The 13205-nt window shown below is 36.3% G+C and overlaps 1 protein-coding gene across 1 annotated transcript in view; it reads left to right on the forward strand.

Moving 5' to 3' along the window:
* ZCCHC14 (zinc finger CCHC-type containing 14) overlaps positions 1 to 13205 on the forward strand; it is a 129150-nt gene that overhangs the window by 103969 nt on the left and 11976 nt on the right. Inside the window, exons 4-7 of the mRNA XM_044663193.1 lie at positions 9072 to 9143; positions 10396 to 10505; positions 12424 to 12518; positions 12604 to 12658. Of these exons, the coding sequence (XP_044519128.1) occupies positions 9072 to 9143; positions 10396 to 10505; positions 12424 to 12518; positions 12604 to 12658 (332 nt within the window). The remainder of the gene's footprint in view (positions 1 to 9071; positions 9144 to 10395; positions 10506 to 12423; positions 12519 to 12603; positions 12659 to 13205) is intronic.

Raw genomic sequence — 13205 nt, forward strand, 5'->3', positions numbered from 1 at the left:
TACAGAAGAAATTAAAGGATTCAGATAGTTCAGGGAAAGAATTGATGAGGAGTTTGTACATGAATTGAACCTAGAAGAATTGTAGCAGTAGGGATTTACCAGTAATACAATGTAACAGATCTATAGGTTTGTTGGATTATATCCTTTGTGACAGCTATGGAGATGTCCAAAAAAATCAAGTATAATCAGTAACTTCAAGAAGATGGATTACCTGTTCTATTATCCTTGTTTCTGATTTATAATTGACTTCCCTGTTATATTCCCAAAGGACTTTAACTCTAAATGTTTTCAACCTGTCCAAAGGAAAATTCATCATCTTTCTCCCTAATCCTACAGCCCTCTTCCAAAATTTCCTTATTTCTGGTGAGAAATGATTAATCCAGGTTTGCAAATCATCCAACCTTACCTTTCCCTTACCTGCTATATATAATCAGTTGCCAAGTCTTGTGACTCCATCTCCACTGATCTGGCCACCACCCTTAAATTCAAGGACAGTCCTTCACTTCTGAACTGTTCTATTGAAGTAACCTCCTAATTGGTCTTCTGTTTCTAGTCTCTTCATTACTTCTAGAATCAAATAAAAACTCCTTTGTTTTGCATTTAAAGCCCTTCATAATCTGGCTCCAAACTACTTTTCCATTCATGCACTCTGGCCCAGACAAACTGGCCTTCTTGCTCTTCTTTATGCATTACATTGCAACTCCTCTGCCTTTTTTTACTACCCTCCCTATTCTCCATTTCTAAAATACAGTCTCTCCTCACTGCCTCTTAAAAACCCTAGCTTCTTTCAAGGCTCAGTTCAAGCATCACTCTCCTTCATGAACTATTGGTTGCCTCCAAAAGTGACCTTGTATTTATTTTGTGCATACTTGTAAATGTTGTCTTCTAATAGAATGTAAGCTTCTCAAAAATAGGGACCTTCACTTTTGTTTATATTCCCTAACATATATATATATAATAACATATATAATATGATATAATAACTGACACAGAATAAGTACTTCATAAATAGTTGTTGATTGTCTCTTTAAGCCCTCTATTCTCCTGACACCATTTCAATATTTCTCATTAAATGACTTCCTACTTTACTATGAAATTTAACAGCATCCATTCTGAACTTTCTCTCTCTCCTTTATTTCTTTCTTCCTTCCCTCTCAGACTTGGGATAAGGTGGCTACCGCCTTTTCCAGTGCTAAACATCTCATCCATAAGTGTCCATTGACTTTACCTCTTATTTCCAAGGGACCTTCCTTTGTTGAGCATTCTTTCTCCCTTTCTTATCTAAAGTCTCTCCCTTTCTGTTGATGTTCCTTTTTCCTGCCACCTACCCCCCCAAAAATGTTCAGGTCTCTTCAATCTTAAAGAAACTATCCTTGTCACTGCTCTATATTGAATATTAATTTTAAAATCCACAGCTCCCTCTGCCCTCAAGCAAATAACAGTCTAATGGGAGAGAACAACTTGCAAACAAATATATGCAGAGCAAGCTACATACAGGATTATTAAGAAATAATTAACAGAAGGAAAGCACTAGAATTAAGGCTTCCTGTGGAAAGTGGGTTTTTAATTAGGTCTTAAAAGAAGCCAGGGAGGTCAACCTGTCAGAGCAGAAGAGGGAAAGTATTCCAGACATAGAGGACAGCCAAAGAGAATACCCAAAGCTAATAGATGGAGTGTCTTATTGATGAAAGAGTCATGGGGCAGCTAGGTGGTTCAGTGGATTGAGAGCCAGGCCTAAAGGCAAGAGATCCTGCGTTCAAATTTGGCCTCAGAAACTTCCTAGCTGTGTGACCCTGGACAAGTCACTTGACCCCCATTGCCTAGCCCTTACTGCTCTTCTGCCTTGGAACGAATACATAGTATTGATTCTAAGACAGAAGGTAAGGGTTTTTTTTAAATTGTATTTTTAAGAGTCATGGGCCAGTGTCACTGGATCAGAGAGATTGTGTTGGGAGGGAATAAGGTATAAGAAGTCTGGAAAGGTAGTAATAGGCTAGGTTATGAAGGACATTGAATGTCAGATTTTGTATAGAAGTTTGCATTTGCTCCTAGAGGCACTAGGAAAACACTAGAGTTTATTAAACAGGGAGGTAACATGACTGGACCCACATTTTAGGAAATCACTTTAGTGGTTGTGAATGGAAGATATTGGAGTGGGAAAACTTAAGGCAAGTGAATCCACCAGCAGGCTATTGCAATAATTGAGGCATAAGGTGATTAGGACCTTCACCAGTATCAGAGGAAAGAAGGAGGTACATTCAAGAGATGTTGCAAAGGTGAGTCCATCATCCTAGATATGGGGAATGGGAAGGTAGATAGACATAGTGAGGAATCCAAGATAACTCCTAGTTGTGAGTCTGAGGTTCTGGAAAGATGCTGTTACCCTTTACAGAAATGGAGGATGGAGGGAGCAATTAGAGGGAAAGATAAGTTTCATTTTGGACATTGAGTGTAAGATGTCTACTGAATATCCATTTTGATGTCTGAAAGGCAATTGGAGATGTGAGATTAGTAGCAAAATTAGAACAGGATAGGCAGATTTGAAAATCATCAGCATAGAGATGGTAATTAAATCCACAAAAACTGAGAGATGAAGTAAAGTAGTACAGAAGGAGAAGAAGGGCCCAGGACAGAATCCAGAGTGACACCTACAGTTAAGAGGACATAATCTGGAGAAGAATCCAGCAAAGGAGACAGAAGAAGCTGTCAGAGAGGTAGGAGAAAAACGGGGGAGAGGGGTCCTCTGAAAACTTAATAGTGTCAGAGGCTAAGGAGAAGTCAAGGAGAATATGAATCGAGAAAAGAGAATTAGATTTGGCAGCTAAAAGATCATTAGTAACTTGGAGAGAGCAGTTTCAGTAGAATAGAGAACAGTCAGGAGCCAGAAAGAGGAGAGAGAGAAAGTTAGGGTACCTATTGTGGATGACCTTTTTGAGGAATTTAACTACAAAGGACAGAAGACACACAGGGCAACAGTTAAGCAGGGATGGAAAGATCAAGTGAGGTTTTTTTCAGGATAGAATAGTCATGAACAAGTTTGTAGGCAGTAGAGAATGAGATAGCTAGAGACTTAAAATAAACAAACCAGTGGGGATGACAGAGGAGACATTTTGTTGGAAGAGACCAGATGGAATGGAGTCACTTGAACAAGTGGAGGGGTTAACCCTGGTAAGGAATAAGGCCATTTCTTCACATGAAGGAGAAAAAGGCAGAAGGCACCTAAGTGAGTTGAGATGAAGAGAGAAGAGGGAATTCATAGCAAGTGGTCTCAATTTTTTCTGTAAAATGTAAAGCAGATTCTCAGTTGAGACAATGAGCAAGAGAGGTAGCCATGGGATATTTGAGGAGGGATGAAAAGAGTCTTCCGATTTCTTCTTGGATATTCGGATGTCTCACTGGCACTTCAAACTCAACATGTCCAAAACTTAATTCATCGCTTTTTTCACACCTTCATCAGTCTTCCTTGCCTTTCAGCTTGCTTATTTCAATTGATATTACCATCTTTCTAATTACCAAGATTCAAAACATTGGGGTCATCTTTTATTCTTTTTTCTTCTTCTCATCCCACATCCAATCAATGACAGGTCCTATCTGTTTGTTTCTTTTTTATTCCTTTTTTTTTTTTTAAACCTTTACTTGTCATAGAATCAATACTGCTTATTGGTTCCAAAGCAGAAGAACAGTAAGGGCTAGGCATTGAGTATTAAGTGACTTACTCAGAGTCACACAGCTAGGAAATATCTGAGTCCATTTATTTCTCATCTGTACCACCATTTTCTTCCCTCATGATTATATTCTTTACACAGCTGTCAAGGTAGTCTTCTTAAACAGATCCTGACCAGTTTCTTTCCCTGCTCAAAAAACTTAGCTATCTTTTCATTCTTATCTCTTAGTACCTTCCCCAGCTTACTCTTGATTATTCTCAGTAATTAAGAGAATAGAAAACGAAGAACAACTAATATTTGCAGATTATTTATTAGACTATATAAATCAGTCATCCAATCATAACATGTCTTTTTAGCTTACAATATTTTGCATTATTTCATACAGATCTAGCAATGGTTCAAATGAATCATTCATAAAATTCCATATTATACATAAAACATTTTTTAGCATCAGAAAATGTATTTCAGGTATAGCTAATGGAAAAAACATTCTATGATACAATCTAAATATGGAGAGGCTCTTCACCAGAAGGTTGGCTACCAGGTGAAGATAAGGACAAAATATGAAAATAGTTTCAATATTCATTATTTCCTAGTTTTTACACCATCATAAGAGAATGAGAAAAGTGTTGGAATGCTGAGGCCTAGTGGATACAGGTAAGAAGAAAACATAAGATTGAGAAGCAAGAACAAATGAGAACAAAGCATGTGATCAAATGAGGAAAACTTTTACTTTGATCATTGTGTTCACCACCCAAAGTTGAGTCAACAGATAGTCTTGAGCTAAACTTTAAAAAAAAAAAGAAGGAAAAAAAAAAAACAAGAAAAAGAACCTTCTTAGAAATAGCCAGTTCTGCTGGTCAATGACTCCTTTCTTTTAAGGAAAGAAAATGAACTTTTTTTTTCTTTTGGCAAGGGCAGCCAAATAACTAATACAGACTCCCTCTAGTAACCAGTGGTGCCTATGTAGCTACTTTGAGACAACTTGAAAGATGTCAACCATAATAAGTTAGTATAGGAGCTGCAATGGTGTAGGTATCAAAATTTGGGTTCAAACCTGGCTCCTCAGCTAAATAATTGTATGACATTGGACAAGTCCCTCAGTTTTTATTCTGGTGAAGTGATGAAAGGTCAGTTGGATTCAGTTCCTTCTACCTCCAACATTCTTTGTCTTCTACTTTCACTTGACCTGCTGTCTCTTTCACCTGACTTTTGATATCACAGAGTAACTACCTGAAGACAGACAGCCATGAAAGGCTGTCACTAGACCAGATATAAGGGGGTCCATGCCCATTTACGATTCTGATAGGGTCATCAAAGGTCCTTAGTATGAAATCGACTAGTTTGGAATCTTTAATATGACTGGATTCAGACCAAGAGGAGGTCATTGCTTGCCAATCCTGGTTTTATGGTTTCAATAAATTGAAATTCTAGAAACTAAAATAACAGCTGTGTTTTGCAATGATAAAAAATAAATCCCAGACAAACAATTTAGACTACTCTAACTTGTTTATTTGAAACTACATAGTTGTTGTTGAAGGTAGATAACCATCTACAAAAACAGAAGATATCTGTCTATGCTGTACTTTATTGTTTGGAAATTGGATTTTGTTATAATTCTTTTAGTACATTTTCATGTGGCATGGACATGTGAGGACAAGAAGTTACTATAAAATTAGAAATTGTCTAGGTTTTGTCAAGTTATGAGTTATTAGAATAGCAAGCTTTTAAATTATTTAATGTATGTATTTTTAAAAACACTATTTGTCTTTGCTTATCGTAGGCACCTACAATTGTTATCATTGATAATTTTTGTTGGAAATGTTGTACCCTCCCTACCCCTTCCAACAACCCTTGAATTACTTCAAATATAATTCTAAATTTTAAATGTTTCAGACCAAAACCAAAAAAATGTGGGTTTCTTTTATCAAATAAGCATAAACATAGTTTGAATTGATATTTTGCTTTATTTTAAACCCTTACCTGCTGTCTTGGAATCAACACTAAGTATCAGTTCCAAGGCAAAAGAGTGCTAAGGGCTAGGAAATTAAAGTTAAATGACTTACCTGAGGTCATATAGCTAGGAACTATCTGAGACTGGATTTGAGTCTAGGACCTCCAAGCCCCAGCCCTGGCTCTCCATCCACTAAGCCACCTATCTTCCCCTGGAAGAATACATTTTAAGACAGGAGTAGAAATTAGTTTAGAAACACTGTTGTCAGTACTATCTTTTGTAGCCTCTGGTATAATAAAATTATATGACTAAACTACACATTAATGAGGAATCATGCCACTCTAAAAGGTGACTGACATTTTACATAATATTAAATGAGGGAGAATGAACTTTGGATAAGCATACATTTAAAAATAAAAAATTCTGTACTTACTCTTGGTTGGCTATAAATATGGAATAATCATTATTCTCCAGTGTATCTTTGCTCTTTATAAGCAAACTATCCCATTACAGAATTTGCTATAGACATTTTTAAAAGTCTACAAATCATCAATTTAACAATGACTATATCTAAAGCTATAGTAGACCCATATTTTGGTTTGTTTTGACTGAAAATATTGGTAAGTTTAAAGAAGTTACTAGTACCTCCCACTTGTGAGGCAGTCTCCAGGATCAAATATAAAATCCTCTGGCTTTTAAAGCCTTTAATAACCTGTCCCCAATCCCCTCTCTCTCCCCCCTGCCATTCTAGTCTTCTTAATATTCTCTCCATATACTCTTTGATCCAGTGACACTAGCCTCCTTGCTATTGCTCCCATTATATACCTGATAGATCCATAAGGACTCCCCAGACCCCTTGAGGCAAGGAACAGCCAGAAAAAGCATATTTTGTTAAGATCTGCCTAGGCCCGGCAAGGAGTGGTCATGGACTTGCAGATGCAGCAAAACTTGTCTTGAGTACATCTGCCTTCTTTTAATTGGCTCTCCTTAATTGGCTTAAAACATTCTTGATAGACTAAAATATTATTGACCAGGTTAACATAACCTTAAGGCTTTATCTTGGACAGAACGACCTCCATACTTTTCCTATACATCCTGCTACAAATTCTACTCCCAGGAAATTCTTAACTAGTTATCACAAACTTTGAGTTATGTCACAAGGACAGAATGACCTTCTTTACTCTGGCATCATAACTATCTCATGTCTTGGACAACACACCAAAAGAGAAACTTTGTAGATTAATATTGATGAATATATTTACTCCTTTATGCAACTGCATGCCTTTAGTTGGCCTGCATATTTTGATAAGGCTTTGTGTAATTGGAATTAATATCTGCTGATTCATAGTCAAAACCTTACTCAACCTAGGCATAGAAATGATGTCATCCTCACCTTCCTTAATGGGGAGGGGAGATGAGTTACCCACACTTGACAATAAGTAACAAATCAAGAACAAGGACTGCCCTTTGGGCAGTCCAAAATCAGTGTAGAGACTGCCATTTGTCCACTTGAATTAGAGGTGGACCCATGGGAAGTGACAAAAGACACTATCTCTTTAAGTATGTTGGTTACTTCCTGTGGAGTCAGTTCCCGCCTTGAACTTGGTGCTGAAGGAGCTCCTGAGACCACAGACAGCTTCTATCTACTCTTTATTGTCACGTGGGGAAGTTAGGCTGACTTCCTTGGCCTACCTAGGCCGCTTCCAAACTCTGCCTTAAGTAGGCTCTAGCCTATCTGGTTGCTAGGCCTTGTGGCTTGCAGCCTAATTTATTTAGCTTTTTAACCTTTTCTCTAGTCCAGGCCTCTGCAGACTAGCCTCTCCCTTTCTCTTTATTCCTATATCTTTACCTTCCTAATTGTAAATAAACTGCCTAACCCGATGCTGAGTTGGGTCTGATTTAATTATGGAATCAACCTAAATTGTTGATTCCTGGCGGCCACACTTTAAATACATATCTATAAAATACCTAAATTTCCCTCTTACAGCTTATATACTCCTAATTGTCATATAGAATATAGGTGTTTCTGACGTGTTATCCTTTCATTGAGGTATGATGTTGGCAATTAGCAATGTATACTTTTGACATGTAAACCTTTTACTAATATATTTTCTTTGTTCATGGAATGTATGTATACCACACAAAAATGCACAGTAAACAGCTGCATGATGGATTCACCCGTCTTCCCCCAGGCTTCCCATGACTTAGTTATTCTCTGCACATCCATCTCTCTGTCTCTGTCTTTCTCCCTACTCTTGTCCTGTCTCTCACTCTTTAGCTTACAATTGCACATTTTCTCACTCAGAGTTCAGAACTTACCTGCTGGTCTAAACACATTCAATTCCTAACCAGCCGAGTTTATCATAGCCAGCAGGGGGTTGGGCTTTACCTGCATTCTAACAGCAACTTTCTCCAAGAACCTACTCAAGGCTTCCATAACCAGCTCTTGACATACACCATCTCCTGACTCTCCTGCATTTTCACTGGCTATCCTCATGCCTGAAACTCTGTTCCTTCTCATCTTCATCTTCCTGCTTCCCCTAATTCCTTCAGCTTCCAGCTACAATCCAGTCTTCTGTGGGAAGTCTATCCCAATTTCCCTTAATGCTAGTTACTTCCCTTTAAGGTTATCTGGATAAAGATTAAGATTATCTCTAATTTATCCCATTTGTATGTTGTCTCATAAGAACTGTGAGGTCTTTGAGAGTTGTTGGTATTGTTTAGTCAGTTAGTCCTATCTGTCTCTTCATGATCTAATGTGAGGTTTTCTTGACAAAAATATGGAACAATTTGCTATTTCCTTCTCCAGCTTATTTTATAAGCAAGGAACTGAATGTTAAGTGACTTGCCCAGGGTCACACAGCTGGCAAGTGCCTGGAGCAGGGTTTTGAACTCAGGTCTTCCTGCCTCCAGAGCTAGCACTCTATCCAATGCACCCAGCTTCTACCTTTGAGAGTAAGGGACTGGTTTCTTTCCTTTATTTCAATCCCCAATGCTTTAGCACAATTCTTGGTACACAGGCACTTAATAAATGTATCTTGAGGGGGCAGCTGGGTAGGGAGGTCCTAGGTTCAAATCTGGCCTCAGTCACTTCTTAGCTATGTGACCCTGGGCAAGTCACTTAACCACCGTTGCCTATCCTTACCACTCTTTCACCTATAAGTCAATACACAGAAGTTAAGGGTTTAAAATTAAAAAAAAAAAGATTTCATCTAATAGAGCATTATTATTTATTTATAGAAATTGTTGGAATTAACAGACTTTGGAAAATATTAAGGAGCAAAATTTTTACTTAAAACTTGAATACAAAGCAGGAAGTCTAGCTTTTATAAATTTATTTTGGTGTCTGAATGCTCTTTTTAATTTGTATATGTCATATAACAGATTTAATAGATGCTACAACCTAGAGTAGCTAATTTCTGTATATGTAATTAAATATGGGGTTTTTTTAGGTCTTGTGGTCTGATTCTTCAATAACATCACTAACCAAATCTTCCAATGAAGTGACTGAATTTATTTCAAAGGTAAGGTGACTTCAGAAGTATTCTCTTCATTATTTATGGGGGTTTTAAGCATTATGCTTCCAAGATTGGTATAATTTTGATGGAATAAATTTTTCCCTCAAGAAATGAAGGAATAAAATCAAAAGGCTACTCCAAAGAGCATGTGTAGCTTAATCGTGGATGTTATTGCTGTGTGTTATCTTGCTTCTATGTTGTACATTAAGGACAAGACTTAAAAGTAAGTACTGGCTATATTGTAGCTGCCATATAACACTCCCATCTTTGTCATGCTCATTTTATGGATTAAATATAACAATAAAAAGTAAACAGAAAATCAATTCTGTTTCCTCATTAATTTTAAGTCAGGAGTACAAATTAGCCTAAAGAACACTATGTTGTCTCTGACATAATAAAATTAAATGACAAACTGTGCACTAATGAAATATATGTAAATAGAATCTGAGAAGATAACCCACAGATAGAGAAATTTTTTTCAATAAGATTTTTTAAAATTTGGGCAAAGATGGTAATGATTATGACCTATCTAAGTCATAAGATGCCTGCTAGGAGCTTTATCTGTTAATGATTTGCTTTTGTTTTCCTTTCGTCTCCCAACAGTCTATCTTATTTCTCTCCTTGGTCCTCAATATCCCAAACAATCTCTTCCATCCCACAGACATATCTTGACTCCACAGTTGTAAAATTTTGTACTTCTTTTAGCTCAGTATTTGCAATGGCTAATAAATCTATGGGCTATATATAGTATACAATGTATTATAATAGGTATCTCTACCTAAATATTCTTGAATATTTCCATGTTTGGGGGGATTTTGCTTATATAAAATTGAATTGGTTCCATATCTTATTCGTTAATTTAATTCCCTACATATCAAGTTCACTGTAATTCAAACATTAGATACTTATAATCGAATGCAAAAAAAAGTGAGTTAAAATGAATATTATGGAAATAGATATCAAGGGATAACACATGTAATACATATACAGTGGAATTGCTTGTTAGCTCCGGGATGGGGGAGGGAGAGTGGAAAAAATATTTTTACATGAATGATTTAATTAAGAAACCTCCAAAAAGTGACAGTTCCTACCCTCGTGGAGCTGACTGTACATTCATCTTGGTAGGTAATTCACATTACAAAGAGAGAAATAAATAAAAGATAATTACTTAAAGGTTACTCACAGTGTTTTTATCCTTTGACCTAAACTTTATTTTTTTTTTTTGTTATAATACAAAATTTTTTTCCTATTCTTTCAGTTATCTCAACTATACCCTGAAGAAAATTTGGAGAAATTCATTCCTTGCCTATCTGGTCCAGATTCATTTTACCTGGAGAGAAACCACATGGACCTGGAATCGGACCTTAGGTAACAATTCTTTGAAATTGCTTGTGTTTCCTGAGAGTGTGTGCTGTTCTAGAATCATGAATAAACCTAGAATTGGGAAGTACTGCTGAAATATTATAAAAGAAGATCCAATGAAGGCTGCTGGATTGAATCAGTATGTAGGACTCTCCCTACTCGGGTCCATAGATGTCATAGGTGGCTAAAACTTGAGCTAATTATTTTGATTTACCTCTGAGATAATAATTTTGAGTATTTAGGGTTTTTTAAATCAAATTTTCTAGAATAAAAACAATAGGCAAACCTGATTTTTTTAGAATGTAGATAATGAGATTTCAATATCAGTGGTGTTAACTGCTCCTATCAATAGTTAGCAGTTAAGATTGATTCAATAATCTGTTAGTTATCCTGATTCAGAAATATTTATCCATACTATTACTTTTCCTAATTAAATTATAACTTAAGGAAACTATACTTGTAGAGCTATATGCAGAATAAATGAAAAGATAATAAAGTAAAATTAAATACAAAAGTTATTTTAGGAAGGAAGGCACTAGCTTAATGGGGGGGTTGGGAAAGGCTTCATATAGAAGCTGATACTTTTACGACATCTTTAAGGAAAAGAAGAGATTCTGTGAGGTGAAATTAAGAAGGGAATACTTATTCCATTCATGAAAGACAACCCTTTAAAAGGAACAGAGGAGACCACTTTGGCTGCCTCAGAAAGTTCAGAAATGGGTAATGTAATGTACAGTGAAGATAGAAAAATATGTTGAAGCAAGACTGCAAAGGACTTTAAGAACTATACAGTGAAGTTCGTTTTATTTTGGAGATGCTAGGGAACTTCTAGAATTGGTTGAAGAGCCGAGTCAAATTTGTGCTTGAGGAGAGTCACTGGCAGCAATGCATGAGATGGACTGGAGTCAAGAGAGACTTAAGGCAAGGAGCCTGCTACCTAATTTAGGCAAGAAGTGGTAAGAGCCTAGACCAATGATGGGCCAGATGCATCCCCCTGAAATGTTCTATCCGGCTGTGGGACATTATTCCTAATCTGACGAATACAATGAGTAGGATACAATACAATGAAACTTCAAAAGAGCTGCCTTAGAAACAGACTGCCAGATGAGCATTTCCTTTCCTTTGGCCCCCACTTTAAAAAGTTTGCCCATCACTGGCCTATGTATTGGCTCTTCGAGTAGAGAAAAGGAATCAGATGGGAGATAGTTTTGAAGATGAAAATGCCAAGATCTGGCAGCTCTTTAGAGGGTGAGGAGAGTGAGGAGTCCAGATTATAAGCCTAGCATAGTGATAGAATGGTGCTGTCCCTGACAGAAATTAGAAGTTTTTAAGGAAAATATGTTTGGAGGAACATAGTTCAGTTTTGGACATGCTCAGTTGGAGATGTCTCTGGGATATTTAGTTTGAAATGTCCAAAAGGTAATTGGTGATGAAGGACTGATGCAGATGAGACTGATGTATAAATCTGTGAGGTGATCATTAAACCTATGATGATGACATCACTAAGAAAAATATAATGAGAAATAGGGGTCCAGGTTTTGATGAGGGCAAAAAATGGGTTTAAGAGGAGTAAGTCATAGGAAGACATGGAGTGTTAGGAGGTTAGACAAAAGATCTTCAGTTTTTAATTAAGGAAACTACCCATGAGTAGAGTCACAACATTCATACTAGTTGAAGTGGGATGAAAGAGTAGGTATTTAAGGAGATAGAAGAATTGAAGATGTTTGGGGAAGTATCAGTATGGATGTTGAAATCCCTGAAAGACTGTGAGCAAAGTGCTAAAATCCTTGAGAAAGAAAGGATAATGACTATTTGGAAGACAATATGTAAGAGTTACTATAATCTACACTGGGTGGGAAGTTAATCCATTTGAGAAGGTGATTAATAGTTAATTTTCCATGACAATGAAATGATTTTTTTCCAGGTATTTGGCCTCATTACCTTCTCACATATTGAAAAATGACCATGTTAAGAAATTTTTTAGCACTTCAACTCCTACCCAACAGCTTCAAAGTCCAAGTGAGTTTTTTTTTTAATGACAATTTGAATTTATCAGAATAATGGTTATATATAATTGATATCACTTTACATTTTTCATTTATAGGTCCTGGCACCCCCTCCCTTTCCAAAGTAGGCACTATGATGGGAGCTTCTGGAAGGTAAGAAATTCTCCATTTTGTTACAAGTTTTCAAATAAATATTTTGTATCCCTTCCTTGTGAACCAATATTTATCATGTGTGACTAGGTATGATTTAGATAGACTGAAACCTAGAAATCAAGTTTTATAATTGACCTGATATATTTAAAAATAGTATTTAGATAAGATTTGATTAGAGGTTTTTTCTCAGCATAAATGAGATGTTACTTTGGGGCAATGCTAAATTAAGCCACTCTAGTAAAGTCAGATTTTTTTTCTGTGTATACTTGAGCTATAGTGAATAATAAAGTGAATATTAAAAACTTCATAATGGTTATCAGGTTCCTACATAGAAATAGTAAGGGGAAATAACAACTCAGTCCACTACTTCACATTTTGGCACTTTGATATTGTTTTGTTGGGCATGTAATTTGTGTTAGCCTAGTGATGATTTAAGTCCTTTACATTTAAGTTTTGAATTTGGAATCATGTCTGTGGTCTTTTACATATCAAGAAACAGTCATTTTAAATTTATATTGTATGTAATTTTAATGAAAATACATTATAG

Source organism: Gracilinanus agilis, chromosome 2 (genome assembly GCF_016433145.1).
Source record: "Gracilinanus agilis isolate LMUSP501 chromosome 2, AgileGrace, whole genome shotgun sequence".
In the NCBI taxonomy this organism is placed as follows: Eukaryota; Metazoa; Chordata; class Mammalia; order Didelphimorphia; family Didelphidae; genus Gracilinanus; species Gracilinanus agilis.